The sequence below is a fragment of the Erpetoichthys calabaricus genome, chromosome 2 (genome assembly GCF_900747795.2).
Source record: "Erpetoichthys calabaricus chromosome 2, fErpCal1.3, whole genome shotgun sequence".
Classification (NCBI taxonomy): Eukaryota; Metazoa; Chordata; class Cladistia; order Polypteriformes; family Polypteridae; genus Erpetoichthys; species Erpetoichthys calabaricus.
The window spans coordinates 4,672,690-4,697,388 of NC_041395.2; the positions used below are offsets into that span (position 1 = coordinate 4,672,690).

The following is a 24,699-nucleotide window of genomic DNA, read 5'->3' on the forward strand; positions in this document are numbered from 1 at the left end:
GGACTATGCATTTTAAAATCAGGACGAGAACAGGCCATTCAGCCCAACAATGCCTGGCAGTGCCGTACCACTTAATTCTTCCAAAATAACATCAAGTCGAGTTTGGAAGGTCCCTAAAGTCCTACTGCACAAATTGGTCACTTATTCCCTGTGTCTGTGGTTCCATTTGCGTGAAATTTACCCTTAAATCAGTGCTGATGAGAACAGGCATGTGAGGCTGTGTCTACTAGATGGAGTGTAGATGAGCGTGGAGCCTCCTGGAGGCCCGTTAATGCCGAGGCCTGCCTCTATTTTCTCTTCTCCGCTGTAAGTTCTTGATCACTGCATGATGATGCTAATGGTCAGATCCTATTAGAGTCCACTTTTGTTCCGTTTGGAACGATTCTGTTGTTCTATCGGTTTCAACAAATCAATTCTGTCTTTATGCACATGCATTATGGAATTAGTAATTGGACAACATCTTTAATTGTACTTTATGTGCTGTAAGCCTGCAATCCGTGAAGAGCGCTGTACAAAAATGAACTCAATGGGAAGATCCTCGGCAACGATTCAGCAGTTTCTACAGCATCTGCCCTTCCACCAAGTTTGGTATCATCGTCAAGCTTGACCAGCTGTTTTATCGTCACATTCTCATGAGAATATTAGAAAACGTTTGATGAGGCAGACCATAAATGTCACCAAGTCTGGTTCTGAAGGTCCCTAAAGTCCTCCTCTCTGCCACACCATATGGTCACTTATTCCAAGTGTCTGTGGTTCACTGTGTGAAGAAAAATGTCTTAATGTTTGTGTGAAATGTACCATTAATGAGTTTCCAACTCTGTCCCCGTGTTCTTGATGAACTCATTTTAAAATAACAGTCTCGATCCACTGGACTAATTCCCTTCATCATTTTAAACACTCAGTCAGGTCTCCTCTTCATCTCCTTAAGGCTCAGCTCTTTTAATCTCTCCTCATAACTCATCCCCTGTAGCCCTAAATCAGCCTAGTCGCTCTTCTCTGGACTTTTTCCAGTGCTGCTTTGTTCCTTTTATAGCCTGGAAACCCAAACTGCACACAGAACTCCACACGATAGTTGTTTAATAAAGTTGTTTAATTTAATTGTGAAAGGAGGAGAGTCAGAGGTAGATGCTACCTGGTACGTGAATGGTGTGATTTGCAGCACAAAAGATACCAAAAGGGTGAAAGGACACAGAAGAGGCTGACAAACCAAGCCAGGACTTTCACTGTCCTGCCTAGGGATAGGCCTTACCCCAGGCCGCTTGACCCCAGACACAACAGGCAGACTTCAGCGTGCATTGACCCAAAATTAGGCTTGGCTTTCACAGTTCAAAAATATACTTTAAACAATCCAGAAACACCAAAAAATACCCATAAAGTTCCTTTAAGGGAGAGGAAACCGTAAAATCTCTGGTTTGGAAAGAAAGCGCCAATAGAGAATCTTTATTTACACAAGTTCTTCATTTACAACCAAAAACAGAACAAAAAAATGAAAAAGGCAAAATGACTTTAATATTCAGGATCCAAAAGATAATAACAGAAGTCAGAAAACCAGAGAGATCAATATAATGCTTACAAGAATAACCTTTACTCTACCAACCTTAATGAACCTCTGAGGAACTCACTCAGCAGGGACATAATGGAGTTCCACCCACTGAAGACAAGCAATTTTTTCAAACTTACATATTTAATTTATAACTACTAAATAAAGCATGAGAACAAAAAAATAAAAAAAATTAGACATGGAAAAAAATCACATAGAAGTGACAAAAACAACAAAAAAACAGAAAATAAACAATAAAACTGGGAACAAGCCCTGGATGTAACTTAAGAGTGAGGACTCAACCTAATATGTCTTACATCTGATCTTCTAAGTCACTAAAAGTATAATTTACAATGGAAAGAGCAAAACCTGAACGAGCAACGCACAAAGTAGGCTGTTGTGTAATCTCGGAGCAGATTCAAAAAAATAATACTAAAAACATTAAACCAAGAACACTCCGATAAGAAAATCTTTGGAGCTAAACAGAGAAGGAAGTGAAACAAATGGTGGCAGGATAAACAAACCTAGCATGCAGCGCACAAAATACACATTGGGCAGAGAGACAAAGGTAATAAAAAATAATATCCATCCATCCATTATCCAACCTGCTATATCCTAACTACAGGGTCACGGGGGTCTGCTGGAGCCAATCCCAGCCAACACAGGGCACAAGGCAGGAAAAAAACCCTGGGCTGGGAGACAGCCCACTGCAGAGCACACACACACACACACACACCAAGCACACACTAGGGTCAATTTAGACCTAACCTGCATGTCTTTGGACTGTGGGAGGAAACCCACAGAGACACGGGGAGAACATGCAAACTCCACGCAGGGAGGACCCGGGAAGCAAACCCAGACAGGTCTCCTAACTGCAAGGCAGCAGTGCTACCACACCGCCACCATGCCGCCCTAATAAATAATATGTATAAGAAAATAAGAAGAATAAACAAACAACTCCACACTCCATAAGGATATTTCTGTTTTTGATTCTGTTTAGTTTACTTCCTAATACATATGGCTGTTCCGTTCATATTTTTCTTGTCCTTGATTTCCTAAAATATTGTATGTCATTGTTTTTTCTTGCTACTTTTTTACACATAATGTTTATTGTTACTTTTCACTTTCTGTCAAATATGTTTCATACTCTACATGCTATTTGCGCCTCGCTATAGTTTCAAACATTTTACTGTTTTAGGTTTAACTTGCTTACATCCTCCCTTTAGTGTGCTCATTTTATTAGACGCAGAACTATTTACATCAGTGCTTATCAAACTCAGTTCAGGAGATACACCGCACCTGCCTATCTGTGGCTGCAGGTTCTCTCTTCCAACCAACGTCTCTTTTAAAGTCAACTCCTGGCCTAACTAAGCAGGCTGCTCTTTCTCAGTTTCTGTATTTTGGGTTCAATGCGGAAATGACAAAACTAAGTTTGTTTAACTAAGCTAAGCATTTTTGCACGTCACATGGAGATATACTGGTGTGTGTGTGTGTTTGTTTTACTTGCTTTTTAAGATGTTCTTCATCCTGCTGATTTCACTATGCTGTTTTCAGGTGTTCTAGTTATTTGGTCCTTAGTTTCCTAATCATCACATTAGTGGTTTGGTCTTTCAGCAGTGTCACCTCCCCAAGACTCTGTCCTATTTGCTGTTAACTGTCATTATGAGGATACAATTAGCAAAGAAAACTACACAGGAAATGACAAAAGACAGTTAAGCGTTTAAAGATATAACAAACATACAAATATTTCTAAATATCTGATAAATGTCAAATTTATGACGTTGCCCTTTTCTGAAACCACAATAAGAGGAGATTCCAAAAAGACCAGCAAATCCAATGAGGAAAACAACTCAGCGAGTGTGAAACTGACTGGAACAACAACCTGCAGCCAAGGACTACATGTGAGAAGCACTGGTTAGGAGATTACTACACGATGGTCTGGGCTACCTGAACTCTGCCTGGCTCTTTGTATCCTCCATCCCAGCTCATGTTCATATCACTCTTATTTGAAAGCTGAAACAGTCTCAAGTAGGGTAAGCCGCTCTAATTCAGAGTGTTCATGAAAGTTATGGTTTGGTAGAGCTAATTTTGAGCAGATGCGACAAAGTCTAAGTAGGATACACTGGGATAAGCTTCTAAGTGTGCAGACAGCCAAGGAGCAGTGGAACAGGTTTAAAAATGTTTGACATGTAATGCAGGACAGATACAGACCTAAATTTGGAATTAACAGGAAACAAAAAAAACTCCACGGTGGATTAATAAAGATTTAAAAAAGAAGTTGCAAATGAAAAAACTGCTTTATAAGACATATAAGACTAATGACTGGAAAGTGAATCGTAGAGCGTATGAGAACATGAGGGCAACCATCAAGAAGGACATCAGGAAGGCTAAAAGACAGTTGGAGAGGAATAGCAGATAAGGAGAAAGACAACCCTAAGAGATTCTTTCAGTATTTTAGTAGTAAAAGAACAGTCAAGGAGGAGGTGAAGTACATCAGAAATAGTAAAGAGGAATTAAAAGATACAGACAGTGAAATAGTGGATGCCCTAAACGTTCATTGTTCTGAGGCCTTCACAAGTGAGCAAGTGGATAACCTCAGAGCAGTAACAGGGACTACTAAGTAGTTACTAAGGGATTTGGAAATTGTAGAGGGAGAAGTGCTGCTCAGATTAAATAAACTGAAATCAAACAAATCACCAGGACCAGATAATATTTATCCTCGAGTTCTTAAGGAGGCTAGCGAGTACAGATATAAACCCTTGACGCATATTTTTAGGAAGTCACTGCACACTGGAGAGATTCCGAAGGACTGGAAAATGGCAAATATCATCCCATCATATAAAAAGGGTGACAGGGCAGATCAGAGCAACTATAAGGCCAGTAAGCTTAACGGGCATCACAGGAAAATTAATGGAAGGAATTATTAAGAAGATTGAGCAACACCTGGCAAGGACAGGAGTTATTAGGAACAGTCAGCGTGGGCTCAGAAGAGGGAGGTCGTGTTTTACTAACATGCAGGAATTCTATGAGGAGGCAACAAAAGGATACAATCAAAGTGGAGCAGATGATATTATTTGTCTGGACTTTCAGAAAGCATTTGATAAGGTGCCACATGAGAGGGTGGGCATCAAACTAAAAGAAGTGGGAGTTCGGGGTGATGTGTGTAGATGAGTGCAGAATTGGCTCAGACATAGGAAGCAAAGGGTGATGGTGTGAGGAACCTCATCAGAATTGGGTGACGTTAAGAGTGGTGACCAGCAGGGGGCAGTGCTAGGGCTGCTGCTATTTTTTATATATAGAAATGATTTACACAGGAATATAAGGAACAAGCTGGTTAAGTTTGCAGATGATACCAAGATAGGAGGATTAGCAGATAATTTGGAATCCATTGTATCATCACAGAAGGACTTGGATAGCGTACAGGCTTGGGCAGATTTGTGGCAGATGACATTTAATGTCAGTAAATGTACAGTATTACACATAGGAAGTAAAAATGTGAGGTTTGAATACACAATGGGCGGTCGGAAAATCGAGAGTCCACCTTATGAGAAGGATTTAGGAGTCATAGTGGACTCTAAGCTATCGACTTCCAGACAGTGTTCAGAAGCCATTAAGAAGGCTAACAGAATGTCAGGTTATATAGCACCTTGATGTGTGGAGTACAAGTCACAGGAGGTTCTGCTCAAGCTTTATAACACACTGATGAGGCCTCATCTAGAGTCCTGTGTGCAATTTTGGTCTCCAGGCTACAAAAAGGACATAGCAGCACTAGAAAAGGTCCAGAGAAGAGCGACTAGACTGATTCAGGGCTACAGGGGATGAGTTATGAGGAAAGATTAAAAGAGCTGAGCCTTTACAATTTAAGCAAAAGAAGATTAAGAGGAGACCTGACTGAAGTGTTTAAAATTATGAAGGGAATTAGTCCAGTGGATCGAGACGGTGACTTTAAAATGAGTTCATCAAGAACACGGGGACACAGTTGTAAACTTGTTAAAGGTAAATTTTGCACAAACATTAGGAAGTTTTTCTTTACACAAAGAACGATAGACACTTGGAATAAGAGACCAAGTAGTGTGGTGGACGGGCGGCACGGTGGCGCAGTGGGTAGCGCTGCTGCCTCGCAGTTGGGGGACCTGGGGACCCGGGTTCGCTTCCTGGGTCCTCCCTGCGTGGAGTTTGCATGTTCTCCCCGTGTCTGCGTGGGTTTCCTCCGGGCGCTCCGGTTTCCTCCCACAGTCCAAAGACATGCAGGTTAGGTGGTTTGGCGATTCTAAATTGGCCCTAGTGTGTGCTTGGTGTGTGAGTGTGTTTGTGTGTGTCCTGCGGTGGGTTGGCACCCTGCCCAGGATTGTTTCCTGCCTTGTGCCCTGTGTTGGCTGGGATTGGCTCCAGCAGACCCCCGTGACCCTGTGTTCGGATTCAGCGGGTTGGAAAATGGATGGATGGATGGATAGTGTGGTGGACAGTAAGACGTTAGGGACTTTCAAAACTCGACTCAATGTTTTTTGGATGAAATAAGTGGATAGGATTGACGAGCTTTGTTGGGCTGAATGGCCTGTTCTTGTCTAGAGTGTTCTAATGTTCTAAAGTACATAATAAGCAAGAATAGCTGTGTCAGATTTTGAAATATTAAAATGTGCTCCAATTTAAATGTTTAAAGTCGAAATATGTTCAATTATAATAGAAATGTTATTTTTCACCCTCCATTAAGGTAGATCCACAGTATCCAAAAAATCTCATATCGTAATCACACACCTCTTAAATGAGAGCTCGCATGCCTGTGTTTGAAATTTGTAATTTTTTACTTTTGGTTAGTGACTCTTAGAGGGCCAGGATCACCTTTAAAAAAAATGAACGTCAAACAGAGTATCATATTTGTGACCCACAACCTGAAAAAAGCATAAAATGACACTGCGTATGCCTGTGTTAGTGAAAAGGAGGAACTCTGACCTCTCATATCCCATTACAGGGTGAACCACTCAGGTTGGTTGATGTGGCATAACCTCAAGTCCTTCTGATCCTTTTTGCTAAAGACATCTATTGGTTTACTCTTTATCATAAGGGTGTCATTTCCTGTGCAAAATATGGTTCAAAATGGCCTAAAAATGAGTGTTTGTTCCCTAAGCCCAGAGGACCAAAAACAGAGTAGAGGATATTCAAGTCTACAGGACATCTTGTAAAAATAGACATCAAGACGAGTCGACCAGTTTACCATACATGGCAGTTTTCTCATACTAGTTACAAAAACAAAAGAAAACTGAATTGATTTATCAAAGGGTTCATATGTAACTCTTTTATTGGGTCATCATCCATTTAAGCATGCCATACAGCAGATATTTTAGCACAACTTAAATGAATGAGTTCACAGGGACACTTCAAGTTAGTCCTGAACTGCCACATCTGTGCTGTCTCAAGTTCAAAGAGGCCTTACTTAGAGTGCTACATCTTGGGATTGGCTACAGAAGACTTCTAGCAACTGTCGGAAGCAGATGGTGATGCACGACTGCAGTGCCTGTGGGGTCACCAGTGCAGGACGGTACCCAAATGTCTCTGTCTGAGGCTTTCTTTTCCTTACACATATAAATAAGGCAGACGTGTGGAAAAGATGAAAAAAATTAGGTGGTGAAATGAGCTAAACCGCCATTCGAAGTCCTGACTCCCTCAATGTGCTTCAGAAGCTTTTTGGTGAGGTTTTGTCTGACTGGTTAGCTGTTAGGTTTGTGTAACCGAGGACTCGTAACTTGCTTATATTTTGCTCTGAGCTCTTTGTGTGTGACGATTAGCTCTCCACCTTTCCCTGTAACACTTGTTTTCCAAAAAGTCCATCCAAACTGACATTAACTTGGTTATGTTGACCTTTCCTGTAAGTCACTTTGGATACAAGAGCCCGCTAAGCAAATAAATATCAATGTAAAATGAGTCTTAAGGAGCCACAAACAGACAGACACTTGCGTTTGCCAATTTCTATGCAAAAGGTGACAGAAAGCGGCATCTGAGAAGCCAACATCTTAGAATAGCTCATTGCAAAGGCACACCTAAAAATGAAACCAGCCTTTGGTGTTGAGAATGGTGGCTGGCAGCTCGTCGACGAGGAGGCATGATGGACTGGGGCGAGCACAAATGATACTTTAACTTACCCTCACAGAACAGCTCAAAGAGTGCGCACATCAGTGAGGCATCAGAACTTCAAAAGCCAAGGGCATGGTGTGAAGCTGTAAAAACGCTGTGAATACGCAAAGAGGAACAAAGACTCAAGCGGGTGACCAGTGTGATCAGATGATGAACGGATGGCTAAGAATGGAGAAGCTGAGCTGTCCTCTGCCATGCAAGGTTACCGTCTGTACTTCTGTCTTCCAGTTTTCTTTCAGAACCTCCACTACTTCCCCAAAAAATACCAAAACCTGCCTGACCAAGTAAAATGGCTTATGAAGAAGTCGATGACTCACACCACATGGCACACATGAAAAGGAGCCGCTATTGGCACTAAATCAGCCCTTCCAGGGACTCACCTCCAAGGTGAAAGGTCAACATAACGCATTTAAAAATGAAATAAGAATCGAGATGGCAGTCACACTTGGCCAGGTAATCTCAACCTACATGATCCTAAAGTACAAGTGGAAAATAAGAACATAAGGAACATAAGGAAGGCACAACCAGGCAGGCAGTCTTCTGCTTCATCGGCATGACTGGAAATCCCACATCCTTTCTCTTCTTAATCTGCATAGCTGACTAAGTGCTTTGGCACAAGCAAAGAATAACAGTATAAAAAAGAAAGGGGGCTGGGTGGATTCAAACCTCACTTACCGTGCCCTCCACTGGCCTGGTCTGACTGAAAAAGTGAACAGATGGAACTCGCATGGAAATCACTGACACAGCCGGCTCAGAAGGAGAGCCATTTGTGCAATCAGAAAGCAAGTGGCATGACACCACGAATATCAGATATTTACATTCTCTACGGTCGATGGTAAGTCCCATGGCACCCTCATCTGTACATGCTCCATTTGCTCACGCCATTAAAATCTAGTAGCATTGCAAAAAGCCGTAGAAAGAATTTGTAAGGTATCAGAATCTGCTCTCCCTAATGAGCCACACCCGTGCACCACTGCTGCTGTGCCAATCACAGAACACACATTCTTAAGACTAAGGTGGCACACCTACCCATTTGAATGATTGCACCTTTTATCACCACTACCACTACTGCTTCTCTGCTGCTCTTCATCTTCAGAAGAGCATATTGGTTATTGATGAAGTCTGCCAGCTGCATTTTCAAAAGAGGCTTCATGTTACACTTGGCAGTTTTACTCATTCAGTTAAAACGTTAACTTCTGGTAGTGAAGCATGCCAGGCTGTAACTTCGTCAGCAGAGTTCTCTGCAATTGTCAGTCTAAGCTGCTCACCTGCTCCTGAAGCTTCTCAAACATTAAAGGGTGCGGCTGCTCCAGCATGCTTTCACTCAGCATGGACTGGCCTTCCACATTCACCTGGGTGCTCGACTTACTGGATAAATAATAGGCATAGATGTGCTTGGCCTTGTCTTGCATCTGGCAGGGAAAACAAATAAGAGCAACCCATTAAGAATTGGCGCATGCAAATCAACAGATCCCCACTTGACTGCAGTGCAGTGGAGTTGCAGACGTGTCCAACCAACATGCTATACGCCACTACTCGACAGTGCTGTGGTCATTATTAATGAAAGAGCAACAGACATCGACAGGAAGAAATGAATTACAGAGCAGACAGACAGGCGGCAGGTAAAAATTAAAGGCCCTGAAACAAACACAATAGATAGCTAGGCAGAAATGAAAGGATCTGTACACTAGACAGACAAGCAGAAATGAAAGGCACTATACAGCAGATAGTGGCAGTAGTACTGGCATGTGAACAGGGTTCAGTGAAATTCCTACATGCATTACTCTGGCACCACGATAAACAACAATACAAGACACACAGAAACAGCACTACATAAATGATCTAAATCAGGAGATGAGCAGCACTGGCAGTATATTTAATACGGAGATACATAACAGAATATCACCAACACTTAGTTAGATAGAAAAGTCACTATATAATAAAGAAGCTACTGTCATGTGTACAAACCCAACGAACGTCTTACTTATATATCTGATCAACATCAGCACTCACCAGCTACATGGCAAACAAGAACCTGCAGTGCTGGGGTGTTGTGCCGTGTTAGCCATGATGGACACAATGAGAAGTCAAGTAAAATGACACCTCGGACTGGCTAACTGAACAGATTACAACATGCAGGCTTTTGAAGCAACTCAGGCCCCTTCTTCAGGCAGTTTATAATCATAAAAGAGATGTAAAAAGGAACAGCATATTACATCGAAAATCAGATAGATAAATAAATATTAATGGTACTGTACATTAAATAGACAGGCAGACCAGAGTAGCACCATATAAACGATGGGAAAGGCAACATAAAATATATATGAAGTGTTGGTAGCAGTCATACTGTCTCATGTATAGAGAGCAATAAAATTCTTATTTGTACATCAACCAACACACAGCATGTCCTCTGCAGGGCTGTGAATATATGAAAGAGAGATAGAAAGATAGAATATGTGAAAGGCACTATATGATAGATAGACAGAAATGAAAGGCACTATATAATAGATAGATAGAAATGAAAGGCACTATATAATAGATAGATAGATAGATAGATAGATAGATAGATAGATAGATAGATAGATAGATAGATATGAAAGGCACTATATAATAAATAAAAGTATCCGACACTGGTGTATACCATGCAGCAATCTCATAAAAATAACAAACCCTTACTGGCCCTCAGGAGCCCTTCATGCCTTTGGGATGATTTCTTGTATCAGCCTCAGTCTGACCCATGTGACTCTGAGGTGAAAGGTTATATAACGCCAGTTGGCAGTAAGAGCTCGAGTCTTGTTTTTGTGTGACAGCAGGAAGCCAGTGGGGTAAATGTGCCGTCTCAGTCGCCAGTGGTGGTGTGGCCATGATAATAACACAATCACTCCTCTTCTACCAACCTCAGGTGTACGTTTACTTAGACTGGCATGTTGCCACCACGACCCTCAGACCAGACATGAGTGTGTTGTGGGAGGCACTGATTACTTTTCTGCCAGTGTTAGTGCACTTTTGATTTCACTTTGCTGATAAACACCTCACCATTGGCAGGGCCATTCTTAGGTTTTTGGGGGCCCCAGGCAAAGGTACCTGTCGGGGCCCTGCTATATAAATATATGATAATTACTACCCTTACTACATTTGATTTTGAGTTGGGGTTATCGGCAGGAGTACTACTACTAGTGTTACTGCTAGAACCTCCATCTTTTCTAGCAGTGCTCCTTTTTGCGACTGTTCAGCGGCTTTTTTCTTACATTTAGCAGCACCGGACTGATAAACCCGCTTCATCTTCAAAATTGAGTTGTGTTGGCTGATGACGAATCACTTGTGGTGCAACGTGCATACACAAAAATACTGATGCTACAGTGGTCTTGATTATATTAGTGGCAGATGAAACTCAAATGAACGTATAGGCAGACTAATGATGAATAACGTGTAAGTCGACAGAAACACAGTATGTTATAATTATAGCAAAACAGACGGACGGAGCAAACCACCCACAGCTGTGCCGCTTTGTGAAATGGTTTTATCCTCACAGCTTCTGTATATTTATAGTATGATCCATCTGTGGCACAGACGACCTGGCAGGTGAGGAGCAGGATCTGCCCTCCCACTGGGGCCCCGCCCACTACCCCAGGCCCCACCCTCACCGTCAATGCTGCCTCTCTGCTTGCACGTAACCATACTTATAATTCTGCCACTGGAGAAAATGTGCACTTCTGAAAAATGGATCTGTAAGTTGTATTTGGTTATGGCTAAAAAAAAAAAGGCCGGGCAGGGCTCTTTGGCAGTGGTGGCCCCAGGCGGTCCCCTACTTTGCCTATACCTAAGAACGGCCCTGACATTGGCTGTCAAGATGGTGAAACACAAATAGCAGCACAAGTTAGCAGCACCAAAGTGTGAATTGGCAGTTAAGGTTCTTCTCATTCGTCTAGATGTGTTACACACACAAAGACTATTGTAATTTTTAATATTTTTGTTGCGGTGGGTTGGCACCCTGCCCAGGATTGTTTCCTGCCTTGTGCCCTGTGTTGGCTGGGATTGGCTCCAGCAGACCCCCGTGACCCTGTGTTCGGATTCAGCGGGTTGGAAAATGGATGGATGGACGGAATATTTTTGTTGCTGTTGTTGGTAGGTCACAGCACCCCGAGCCTCACATGTCTTTAACCACAGCAGCTCTCAGCTAAAGTCGGCTTTTCAACTGCCAACACACTGGTCTGCTGCAATGTCCCTCTGCCAAGTGTTTGCCTTCCCAGCAGCAGTGCTTTATCTCTGCGAGTCTGTTGATACCAAGTAACATGCATGGAAATATTTAATATGCAGGCTTTCTCAGGTATGCGCTGGGTCCAGTGGAAGGTTTGCATTTGGATCCTTAATTGTGCCATTTTGTGGTTGTGGCACAACCTGAACTACTGTATGTACTCGTACAGCTCCATCCCACCCAGTCCTCGTTACGAGGTATCCCATGAGGAACACCAGCTGCACTTTCCTTCCTTCCCCAGCAGGCACACTCATTCATTACCTTCTTGAAGTCTTGGGTTTTCTTGAAATCTTCACATGCCAACCAAAACAGAACGTTTTCTTCACTAAATTCAATCTTCAGAAATTCCTGTAAAAAAAAAAAAAAAAACGCCAACTCTTTGAAACATTCCCTTAGCCCCCTGGAGATATCCTAGAAGCTGTGACCCCCCTAATCAGCCAGGCGGTGGTCACGAACGTCTCACCACAACAGTGCACAGCACAGCCAGGAATACAAGTCACGAGCGAGCAGCCAAAGAAGCAAATGGGACACACGTGTATTACAGTGGGAGTGCCAAGGTGCTCTAGTGAGCCAAACACAGAGACGTTCAGAGTGACTGGCATCTGCTTCTGTAGCAGTCAAGTATGAGAGTGGCTGGCTGGCTGCACAGATAGGCCTCTTTATCACATTTTCCTTGCTGTTTTATCATTTTTCTATTTTTGTAACACTTTAGTAGGCTGTCTGTCTTGTTGAGGTGTCAACATTGCTACCTCGATTCCTTCAATCAACCTTTGTTTTATACACCGCCTTTAGCAGTCAGAACTTACAAAGCAAGATTAACTCAAGAAAGAAACCGAGCTAAAACACGTAACAGACATGAAGTCTGACAGGACTCCATAAAGCAGCATTTCTCAACCTTTAAGTATTTGCGACCCGAGTTTTCATAAGTTTTAATTGCGTTTTTTTGAAATCCTAATAAAATTTATTCCTATATTTTTTGCTGCTGATACACCGCTACAAGTTTAAAATTTCCCTATAAATAGCGAAATTACGCCACATATGGCAACATTCGCGTAGGGGGGTGCGCCCCAGAGTTTGAGAACCGCTGCCGTACAGGGAAGAGGACACAGGGACACACCTTAACAGGCAGTCTCTGTTATCTGCTTCTACAAGTCAGAGCAGGCAGCAAGTAAAACCAATCATCAGTAGATTTAAATTATTATACAAATGTCCATTGTTACTGCATTCACACTTCATTCAGAACCTACTCATCCTTGCATTAGAAATATGAGATGCTGTCAGTGACAAAATGCGGCCTTTTCAAATTGAGAAAGAAGCTTCAAAAGAAGACCAGGGATGACAGATGAGCACAAAATCATTCGCATAACCAGAATCTGCCAGAATATTCTCGTCACACAAAGGTGGAAGGGTCAGTCAGGTCAGACTGGAGGGCATGCACTGGCACAGTACGCTGCCGCACCCACCACACAATGAAGCAGCTCAGGATCCTGGTTGGCAACCCCCGCCCCCCAGGCATACACGTGGTCCAGTGCCACCCTCCGGAAATGACCAGGTGTTACGTGGGCGTCCCCTTGGCCTGGTCCAGCCACTGTGGACCTCACCTTACGGCATCTCTTAAAATAAATTGTTTGATTTATGAAAATAATATTTGAGTTAAGATGATGAAGTGCAGCCAGTAAGCCCTGATGCTCACTTGCCATCTTTTCATGTTTTAACATCACACTGCTAATCCAGAACATTCCATCCAGCTTTATGGATGTCTGTTTTCCGAACTAAGCGATCCAGGCACAGGTAAAAATCCAGAACTAGGCACCAGACAGGAATCTCACCCACTTTCCTATGGAGCCAGTGACAGCATTCTGGTGAGAAAGGCGATCTAAATGGGAGGCTAAAAAGACGAGCCATGTTCAAGGGGTCTGTCCTTTGTCTTGTAAATCGGAGAGATGCACGCGCAGTTGGGTAACAGCTGGCTACAAAATAACAGAACCTGCTTTACAGGAAGCGTGGACAAGAAACACAAAGAAATGAAAGCTGTGGAGCTCTCAAATGAGTCCTTCTGCTGCCCTACTGGAGCTCACAAGTGTCACAATCAGCCCGGTATTACAGTGAGCTTATCCAACTGGCACAGGTTACTTTTATTTGATACACTGGACAGTACGGGCACACACACACACAGTACACCTGTACAGCATATACTGTACACATACATATACATCCATCCATCCATTCATTATCCAACAAACTATATCCTAACTACAGGGACATGAGGGTCTGCTGGAGCCAATCCCAGCCAACACAGGACGCAAGGCAGGAAACAAACACCGGGCAGGGCGCCAGCCCACGCAGATACATATACATGTGCATACATATTAAGGAATATTTAAGATAAAAAACTACATACATACATACATACATACATACATAAATAAATGTATTATGAAATGTGAAAATAAATAAATAGAAGAGAATAGAACAGAACAGAATATATAAGCATTAATAATTAAATGTTCCTTGAAATGTTTTTGTTGCACATCTCATTATGTATTTCTCTTTCTTTCTTTTTCTTTCTTTCTTTCTTTCTTTCTTTCTTTCTTTCTTTCTTTCTTTCTTTCTTTCTTTCTTTCTTTCTTTCTTTCTTTCTTACAACATCAAATAAGCAATGACATGTAAACTGTCACTTTCACCTGTCAGTGTTGAGAGGGTGGGCTCTAGTGGGCGCTGTGTTCTGTCACCGGTGGAGTGGGCAGAGATCGTTGGCCATCAAGTGCTACATTTCTGGTGAACCCTACACGTCAGATGCCGACTCCTTGTGATGATTCTGAAACTTCTTCAATTCTAGTGGCCTCTTCGCACGGCCGCTCTTGGCAACTTTTTCTTGCACTCACATCCACCACAGACAACTTTGAATGTCCAAAAATCTGCAAGTCAAAACCCGTACTAGCAATAGCCCACCCTTTCAACTTGGTGGGTGAAGATGACAGTTTCCATTTCATCACACATTTCATTTGGCATCCATTTTACCCCAAGTGAAAAATGAATATATAATTAAATAAACATATAAATCAGGGGTCCTCAATCACGGTCCTGGAGGGCCGCAGCCAGCCAGTGTCCTAATTAGAACTCAGCCCTTGCTGATAATGATAGTTATTCATCAAAGACAAATCTTAGCTCCTTTGTAGATCAGAGCTCCTCAGTTACCGTCCTGGAGGTCTGCTATGGCTGCAGGTTTTCACTTTTGCTAATTTCTTAATCAGAACCCTTTCATTTACTACTAAAGCAGTAAGTTTTTTGGCCTTAATTTTAGTTCTCTTGCCTGTTACCATTCGGAACCCTTAATTGTCTCTTTTAGATTTTAGCAGCTGCATTGCAGTTTTAATTGTTGCCTGTTTTCTTAATCAGACATTAGTTAATAATGAGATGCCGAGAACCAGTAAACCAGCAGCTCACGTGCTTACCACAAAGTATCTGTGATAAAAAATGAATGAGAGGGGAATAGGAAAGGACCATCAAGTTGAAATCTCTTCTGGTCCACAAAACACTTGGTTGACGTCCTCATAGAAGGAAAACTCTACGGTGCAATTCCAGTTGCTCTTGGATGAATGCAAGCACTAACAAGCTAAGTAGCTCAAATACCATGTTTCATTATCAGCATGGACTGCTTTCTAATTTGGAAACTAAAAACCTGCAGCCACTGTAGCCCTCCAGGACTGTGAGTGAGGACCCCTGATATAAATAAATAAGCAAAAAAAAAAAAAAAAACATTGTGACACATTTAATTATTTATTATTATTTATTGTAACATTCCACAATGCATTTATTTACTTCACCATATTATGCACACAAACACAGAATGCTAGAGCCCCCTAGAGGAGAGAATAAAAAGTGCATTTTAAGATTTCACCCAAAAACGTTTGCCACTAATCACATTGTAGTCTTAAAGGTAATTCCGTGAATAATGCCTAATCTTTGAGATCAAAGTCAAAACAGTATTTATGGAATAAAGTCAAAATGTTGAGAATAAAATCGGAGTTTGTAACCGTGTACAGTTGTATTCCAGTGGATGACCTTAAAAGGTGGCCTACTTTGATATGAGGACAGACTGTATCAAGTACATGCGTTTAGGCCTCTCAAACATATTACTTCTGACTTTAACTTGCCTACATTTATATTTTTTGTGCCTCAGCCAAATGTCATTTTTGAAATTCACCTTAGCCAACAGCTATCCTATCACTTTTTTTAACATTATTCAAAGTTATTGTCTGTTTTTACCTGCATTTTAATTACTCTTTAATTTAATATTGTTCTTTGTATCAGTATGTTGCTGCTGGAGTATGTGAATTTCCCCTTGGGATTATCTATCTATCTATCTATCTATCTATCTATCTATCTATCTATCTATCTATCTATCTATATTATATAGTGCCTTTCACATCTATCTATCTATCATATAGTGCCTTTCACATCTATCTATCTATCTATCTATCTATCTTATATAGTGCCTTTCACATCTATCTATCTATCTTATATAGTGCCTTTCACATCTATCTATCTATCTATCTATCTTATATAGTGCCTTTCACATCTATCTATCTATCTATCTATCTATCTATCTATCTATCTATCTATCATATAGTGCCATTCACTCTATCTATCTATCTATCTATCTATCATATAGTGCCATTCACTCTATCTATCTATCTATCTATCTATCTATCTATCTATCATATAGTGCCTTTCACTCTATCTATCTATCTATCTATCTATCTATCTATCTATCTATCTATCTATCTATCTATCATATAGTGCCTTTCACTCTATCTATCTATCTATCCTCCAGAGAATCCTTGGGTCCTGCTGGTTTGACTTTGTGTTGCTCATGGAGTCCCGAATGAGGCACATGACCTGCACTGTGTGGGAGCGTCAGTTACGGCACTACGGCCATGTGGTGCGATTCCCTGAGGTGATCTGGCTCATTGTTGAGGACCCGAGTGGCTGGACCAGACCAAGGGGTCACCCACGTAACATCTGATTTCCAGAGGGTGGGACTGGATCACGTGTCTGCCTGGGGGGTTGCCATCCTGGGGGATCCCGAGTTGTTTCGTCGTGTAGTGGTTGCGGCAACGTGCTGTACTAGTGCATGCTCCCCACCTTGACTTGACAAAAGGATCAACGTGCACGTTAGCCCTACACTGAGACGCGTTGTATTTAAGACCTTCAGGAATTTAACAATAAGCTGTTATACGTGTTTAAGGGCACAGAATGAAGGTGCACTGTAGACACACACACACAGTGCTGTGAAGAAGTCTTCATGCCCTTCTTGGTATCCACTTCTTTGTATATTTATCACAATAAATGGCTTCAGATCTTAAGACAAAATGTAATATCAGTAAAAATGGGAATCGGAGGAAACACAGAACAATAAATAAATGTATGTCTAGATGGCAGAGTTAATGACATTTTTCAACACCTCTATTGCCTGTGCTAAAAGGTAATCCCTCCCCTACGTTAGTTCCTCACTCAAACAGCTGACCAACCTGAACTGATAATTAGACTCAGCTGACTGAACACCACCAGGCCTGTCGAATGTAAAGCTCACCATATATTGACTCTCACCGTGTGTCATCACCCGGAGGTTTCTAGACGAATACCAGGCCCTAGTCAAAGGAAACTCCACAAGAGACAAGGAAAGAAGTTGTCGGAACTTACCAATCAGGAATGCCATTTCTAAGGCTACAAGGCTCCACCACACCACAGTGGGACCCATGAAGTTGAAATGGAGAACATTCACAACGGTGAGGAAGCTCTCCAGAAAAGTCTAAAAACCTTACCAATATGACCTCAAGTGCACATCAATGACCCGTTCCAAAAATCACAGAGGATCCCAGAAAGCCATCCAAAGAACTGCAGCACTCCATGGCCTCAGTCAAGGTCAGCGTTTATGACTCCAAGTTAAAACAGAGGCAGAGTTAAAATGGGATTCACAGGAGTAGCAAAGTATACAAGAGTAACATGAATGTCCATCTAGCATCCCCAAGCCTTCTGGATTATGTTTTATGGACAGAAAAGTCAAACTCTTTGGACAGCGCAGGTCCCACAATGTCTGGCATAAAGCAAACTTATCATCTGACAGTAAGAACATCACAGCTGGGGATTCTAGGCTGTCTTGGGATCTGAGAGACTTGCCATTATTGGAGGAACCATGAATTGTGCACTGTACTGGATTACTGTTAAGGAGGACATCGACTCATCTGTGCCTGACCAGAAGCTGAAGTGTAATTTTATTATGCAGCAGGACAACAACCTAAAAACACAACAAGCAAGTCTGCAACTGAATGGCTCGGAAGAAACACAACTCAAGTTTAGGAGCAGCCTAGTGTCCTGCAAGTCCTGATGTGAACCCAATAGAGAGGCCACCGCAAGATGTGACACGAGCTGGCTGATCACGCGTTTCAACTGAAGACGGTACTCTTGACCAATAAATGAGTGGCAGAGGCTGGTCTTCAATTCAGAAGTGCAATGCAGTGCACCTGTGCTTCCTGGTTGTGAACTACAGATAGACAAGCCAGTCGTAAGTCACCCTGGACATAAGACAGATGTACTCAAACCTGACCGTGTGTATACTACTGGACAGTAATGTCACATGGTTTGCTTTATATCTTCTTGTTTACCATCATTCTTAGCACACTATGTAGATTTTCTAACACTTTTTGTAAATGTTTTTTGATTTTATTATTTCGTTTCGTTATCACTGTTGCTTGCTTGGGTGCCGAACCTTCAACAGCTTCACAAATCCTTTCTTCGTCTGTCTGTCTTATGTTACGTCTCCAGCGTGAGTGAGCCTCTCCCAGGGTTCATTGTGCGAACTGTGAGAGGAGGAATCGTACCAGCAGAGTTTGAGCACTCGGATGTGTTCTGTTTGAACATTTCAGCCTGTTAATAATAAATCTGAACACATAAAGGAGTTCAGTGTGGTTTCAGTACCCATTTGTGGCGGATTGCACAAAGCTTAACATTGTGAGTCACAACACAGAAGCTTCAGAGGTTAACCAGAGCACAGCAGTACAGCGCGTGCGGCGAACGCCAACTACAATGGGACAACTTTAATTCAATGCGATGGCATTCGCTTTCTTTCCTCCTTCACACGGCTTCAGTTTTATGTCGAGATCAATTGGCTTTTTTTTCCTGTAATTGTAAGACAAATATAACGGAGGGTAAGAAACGGAGGGCGAGATGAATGAGCCATGGCATCCGAAGCTGGCATGGCAAAAACAGTCATTTACCTGTGTGACCCGGCAGCGGGCGTCAGCCGAATGGTCGTAAGGCGCACAGGTCATAAGTCGATGACTACCTGTACTTTCATTTCCCAGAGTTATTTATTTAACAATATTTTAGGAAGACAATGCATGTGTCTCTCCGGATGTAAGCACACAGCCGAATGACTTGATGAGCATACGGTGCAACACAAGCCACGTTTCTGATGCCCTTTGCTGTTGTCCGGCATTGGACACCACTGAGTCCCCTTCTATCAGAAACTTTGTTATGTTTGTTCTCCATTAAAATGTGAGATTAAACCTTTCTCTGTCATCACTACAAACAACACATTGAAAGTAACAAATACCAAACTTCACCTTTTTGGGTTGAGTATTCCCTCAATGAGATGAGCATCAGCAGTACAGTATTACCTGCCCTTGACTATCTGTTTGTACGGACCCTGATCTCCGGCACTCACCGGTGACGCGGCTAGCACTCCGAAGTCAGGCTGTGTTGGCCACTGGTTTACGGTTGAGTAGCCATCTCACAATTAGAGCCGGTACCAGTGACACCTAGAGCATATGAGCCACTTTGGTCGCCATTTAAAAGTGTGTAACTGTGACAACCATTTCACTGTTGTCTTATTAGATAGATAGATAGATAGATAGATAGATAGATAGATAGATAGATAGATAGATAGATAGATAGATAGATAGATACTTTATTAATCCCAATGGGAAATTCACAAGAGCCCAGTTGTGGCAGGTGAAACAAAGAAGGGTCCAGGGTGGTGTCAAAATCGTTTCTTTCATTAAGGAAATGCCATCAAGTCAAGTGACAACTTACCCTGAAGCGTCGCACCCCTTCTGGGTCCTCAAGGAGATGTTCCAGAGACAGCGACCACCCGGCTGTTCCTGTGGGGCCGTGCTGGCTTGTGCTTGCGTGGCTGTCATGGTCCCGAATCTCTGCACAAGAGAAATAAAAATGAAGCGTCATGTGTGGCAAACAAGGCGTCTGTTCCTAAGTGGCAGAGCCGGGTGTCGTGTCAAAGTAAACCAGCCGAATGGAATGACGAGCGGCCACTCGGAGGTCTCCAGACATTTAAAAACGTACTTCTCTAAACGTTCAAGTTAGTGAGACGTGCTTTTACGAAACGAGCGGCCCTCCACAATCAAAGTCCCCACAACATCACGCCGTCCGTCCGCACAACGCCAATCAAATCGGAGCTTCTCTCGCAGTCCGTCACCTTTTCGGCCACCACCTGTCTGTCACCTGTCCCTCACCTCCCCACGACTGAGTTCTTGGAGGTCTGCGACTCTGCCAAGAGGCCCACTCGGGAGTGGGGCGGCCGAATAAAACAAGCACCGCCGAAGCCTCGTGGACTCGAAGAAGAAGGGAATCTTCGAAAAGCAGCGGGACCGCCGAACTCGCGCCCGGCAGCTTTCTCCGGGTTTCTTCAACGAGCTCCCATTGGTGGACTGCGAGTGACCGCCTCCATAAAGTCTCTAACTGATTGGCTGAAACGCACGTCAGTCTAAAGCCGGCGCTCGGCGGCGCTGTGACCAGCGCGTGTGGAGGTTCGCGAAGCAGCCGTTTACTTTTACTGCTCCTCCTCACTTCGGTTACTTTACTTTATGCAAAGCTGCTTGCGGATGGGGGGTCCATCTCTTTGAGAGACCAGCTGCCGACGCTTGTTGCCCGTCCCAGCCCGTGTGCAGCACTCCGGCGCTCTGCCGTCGCTCGTCCTTCACTTGGCGCTTGCCGGGCGGGAAAGCGGAGCTGCAGGCACCGCGCGTTTCAAACAACGGCCAAGCGGGAAAGACCGCGAGGCGGAGACCCTCTTGTCGGCGCCCGACCCGCAGCCTTTCCGCGCTTCGCCTTCGGACTCGCGATCTCTTTAGCTTCGTTCGCCCGTCGTCCTCCCGCGGCGGTTTGGGCGCCGCCGGCTCGTGTCTCGCTACCCCCGGCTCCACGGTCTCACCTGACGGCGGCCGCTTTCTGCTCAGACGGCTCACCGCCCTGGTGAACATCGTGGCGACTCGAGCGCTTCTGCGCGCGGCTTCTTCCCTCTTTTCGTTTCTGTCAGTCGTCTGACGCACTCATCATCCTGCCCGCAGCCGAGTCGTCCGGTGTGATGCGCCTAAAATGACGAAGTGCCCCCCTCCGCCTCCCCCGTCCCACATTCACAAAGACAGGAGAAGTGCAACAGGAAGCTCAGGGGAAGACAGAAGTGGTGCGCGGCCGCCGTGACGCTTGTCAGCCTGCCGTTGCAACACACCAAGGAAGCCGACGTCTAGTTCTGCAAATCAGCCAACGCGCTCATCCGGCCGCGTGCCATATAGCGCCCAGCAGCCGACGTCGCCTAAATCCACGTAGGACTGGCACATTAAGAGTTAACAGGCAGCAGTGCACTTTGGGGTGTGCCCGGTCTTGGAATGTGCACACTGAGCTGCTGTGCCACCATGCCACCCTAGACAAAGAGGCCACCGAACAGCCCTGAGACCCTTCATGGCCCACCCTTTAGTGTCATTAGCTCATGCAAAAACAGACGGTGACACAGCAACAGGACCCACACCACTCTGGAGGAGGGCGGTGATAGTTTGGTGAAAGCGAAGCTCTTGCAACTACTCAAGTAAAACTCTCAATAGGCCATGAGGGCACAATGAATACCCACTGCTAAAATCGGGCCTGTTTTAATTTGATATTTTATTATTCAATCAATTAACTATTCAGAAAAAGTCATAGTTGTATTGTGAACTTTCTCCAACATTCTCTTACACTTTAGAAGGTTCAGAGATCTGTGGAACAACTTATTGTGTCCATAGGAATCTCTTCTGAACGCTTTGAAATCACTTATTTTTTTGTCAGGCACCTCTTGATTATCCAGTACAAGAAACTCCCCACGTGAAATAAAATATATATAACATATTAAAAAAAAAGTTTAAAAAAATTACAGTGGACCAGCTCTACACCCTTAGCAGAGTCCTGGAGGGTGCATGGGAGTTTGTCCAACCAGTCTACATGTGTTTTGTGGACTTGGAAAAGGCGTTCAACCGTGTCCCTCGGGGAATCCTGTGGGGGGTACTCTGAGAGTATGGGGTACCGGCCCCCCTGATAAGGGCTGTTCGGTCCCTGTACGATTGGTGCCAGAGCTTGGTCCGCATTGACGGCAGTAAGTCGAACCCGTTTCCAGTGAGAGTTGGACTCCGCCAGGGCTGCCCTTTGTCACCGATTCTGTTCATAACTTTTATGGACAGAATTTCTAGGCACAGCCAGGGCATTGAGGGGGTCTGGTTTGGTGGACTCAGGATTGGGTCACTGCTTTTTGCAGATGATGTTGTCCTGTTTGCTTCATCAGGCCGTGATCTTCAGCTCTCTCTGGATCGGTTCGCAGCTGAGTGTGAAGCGGCTGGGATGGGAATCAGCACCTCCAAATCCGAGACCATGGTCCTCAGCCATAAAAGAGTGGAGTGCCCTCTCAGGGTTGGTAGCGAGATCCTGCCCCAAGTGGAGGAGTTCAAGTATCTTGGGGTCTTGTTCACGAGTGAGGGAAGAATGGAGCGTGAGATCGACAGGCGGATCAGTGCGGCATCTGCACTGATGAGGGCTCTGCATCGGTCTGTCGTGGTGAAAAAGGAGCTGAGCCGCAAGCAAAGCTCTCAATTTACCAGTTGATCTATGTTCCTACCCTCACCTATGGTCATGAGCTATGGGTAGTGACCGAAAGAACGAGATCGCGAATACAAGCGGCTGAAATGAGTTTCCTCCGCAGGGTGTCTGGGCTTTCCCTTAAAGATAGGGTGAGAAGCTCAGAGTAGAGCCGCTGCTCCTCCACATCGAGAGCAGTCAGATGAGGTGGCTCGGGCATCTGATCAGGATGCCTCCTGGACGCCTCCCTGGTGAGGTGTTCCGGGCACGTCTAACTGGGAGGAGGCCCCGGGGAAGACCCAGGACACACTGGAGGGACTATGTCTCTCAGCTGGCCTGGGAACGCCTTGGGATTCTCCCGGAAGAGCTAGAAGAAGTGGCCGGGGAAAGGGAAGTCTGGGCATCTCTGCTCAAGCTGCTGCCCCCGCGACCCGACCTCGGATAAGCGGAAGAGGATGGATGGATGGATATTAAAAAAAATATATATGTACAGTATATATATATATATATATATATTGAGATGTAAAAAATGTTACTGGTGTTGGTATTGTGAAGGCTAGATGGTGCCACTGAGCCTCAAACCCCAATCACAACCACACAAAACAGTCCCGGGTTCAAATGAAAGGAGTTTTTATTACAAGAATACCTTGTCCAAAAAAAATAAACAGGTCGTCTCTCCTCCTTTCACTCTTCCTCTCTCTCCACCACACTGCTACTCGTCCAAGACCAGCGTTCCTCAGCCTTAACTCGCCTGGACAAGGCAGTGCAGTCCCTTTTATTGAGGACCCAGGAGTACCATCTGGTGCCAGGGCTCCACCCGTTGGAAGCACTTCCAGATCGTTTGGAAGTCCCAACTAGTCAGGAGTGTAACTCAGTGTGGCACCCATGGACACAAGCAGGACTACAATTCCAGAAATTCCCTGCTGGTATCCAAATGGACATTACTATCCAGGACTGCTGCCATCTAGTGTCCTGGGGGAATAGACAGCCCTTAGAAACAGCCCTTCCCTGTCCTTCTCTTTTATCCTGGCCAGGACAGGTATTGTGAACACATACACCTGTCCATCTACCCATCCAGGCAAGGAACCTTCCTCTCTCTGGACCAGGATGCCCATCCATCCACCTGGGGTCTCCCATCTGGGCCATAAACCTTCCCCTCTCCTGGTTGGGATGCCCGTCCATCCCGTATGGCACTTCCAATGTGTAGTTATCTAAGATGTTGTGCTTTAAAAGGTGCCCCCCCCCCATTCTTGTCCCTCTAGACCCCTCACTTGGGCCAGATGACACCCTTATGACAAAGAGTGAACCAACAGGTGTCTTCTGCAAAAATGATCAGAAGGACGTGAGGCGCCCCCCCCTTATGGGAGGACGTCGGAATGAGACGAGTCCAATCAGTGTAACAAGCACTAACCGATCACTGCAACACCGACGCTCGAGTGCGTTTTCGAAAGTCTCCCATTTCTGAGGATTAACAGCACTGGGGTAGTGGGGGGGGGGGAAGCAAAAATAGAGACGAATATTTGTGTTTATAAGCAAAAACTCAGTAGTGTGGACGTGGACTGGACGGGTGGGACAGTTCTGTTGAGGAGGCCAACGACCAGGGCTGCACACCAAGCTGCCAATCCTTAATTTAAATGTTTGTCAAAATACAAATATTTCTGCATTTCTTAGAGTAACATTTTAAAAAGGACGGCTCAGTAAACTACGAGAGCAATTCAAAGTAAGAATGACACCCCAAATGTGAACTTGATTAGAAATGGCAGCCTGCAGACTCCTAGGATCATTCCAGGACTGACCTTGAGTAGCACTCGGCTCAGGTCAGGTTGGGGAGCAGGCACTGGTACAGCGTGCCCACCACACAACCAAACAGCTTGGG

At 44.2% G+C, this 24,699-nt stretch overlaps 1 protein-coding gene across 1 annotated transcript in view; it reads right to left on the reverse strand.

Annotated features, from left to right (window-relative positions):
• The window catches only part of LOC114669406 (regulator of G-protein signaling 10), a 31,959-nt gene extending 10,472 nt beyond the window's left edge, over positions 1-21,487 (reverse strand). The window contains exons 1-4 of the mRNA XM_028825623.2: positions 21,157-21,487; positions 20,022-20,140; positions 12,186-12,272; positions 8,938-9,081 (exon numbers count right to left, since the gene is read on the reverse strand). Of these exons, the coding sequence (XP_028681456.1) occupies positions 8,938-9,081; positions 12,186-12,272; positions 20,022-20,140; positions 21,157-21,205 (399 nt within the window). The 5' untranslated portion in view covers positions 21,206-21,487. The remainder of the gene's footprint in view (positions 1-8,937; positions 9,082-12,185; positions 12,273-20,021; positions 20,141-21,156) is intronic.
• Positions 21,488-24,699: the final 3,212 nt, after the last annotated feature.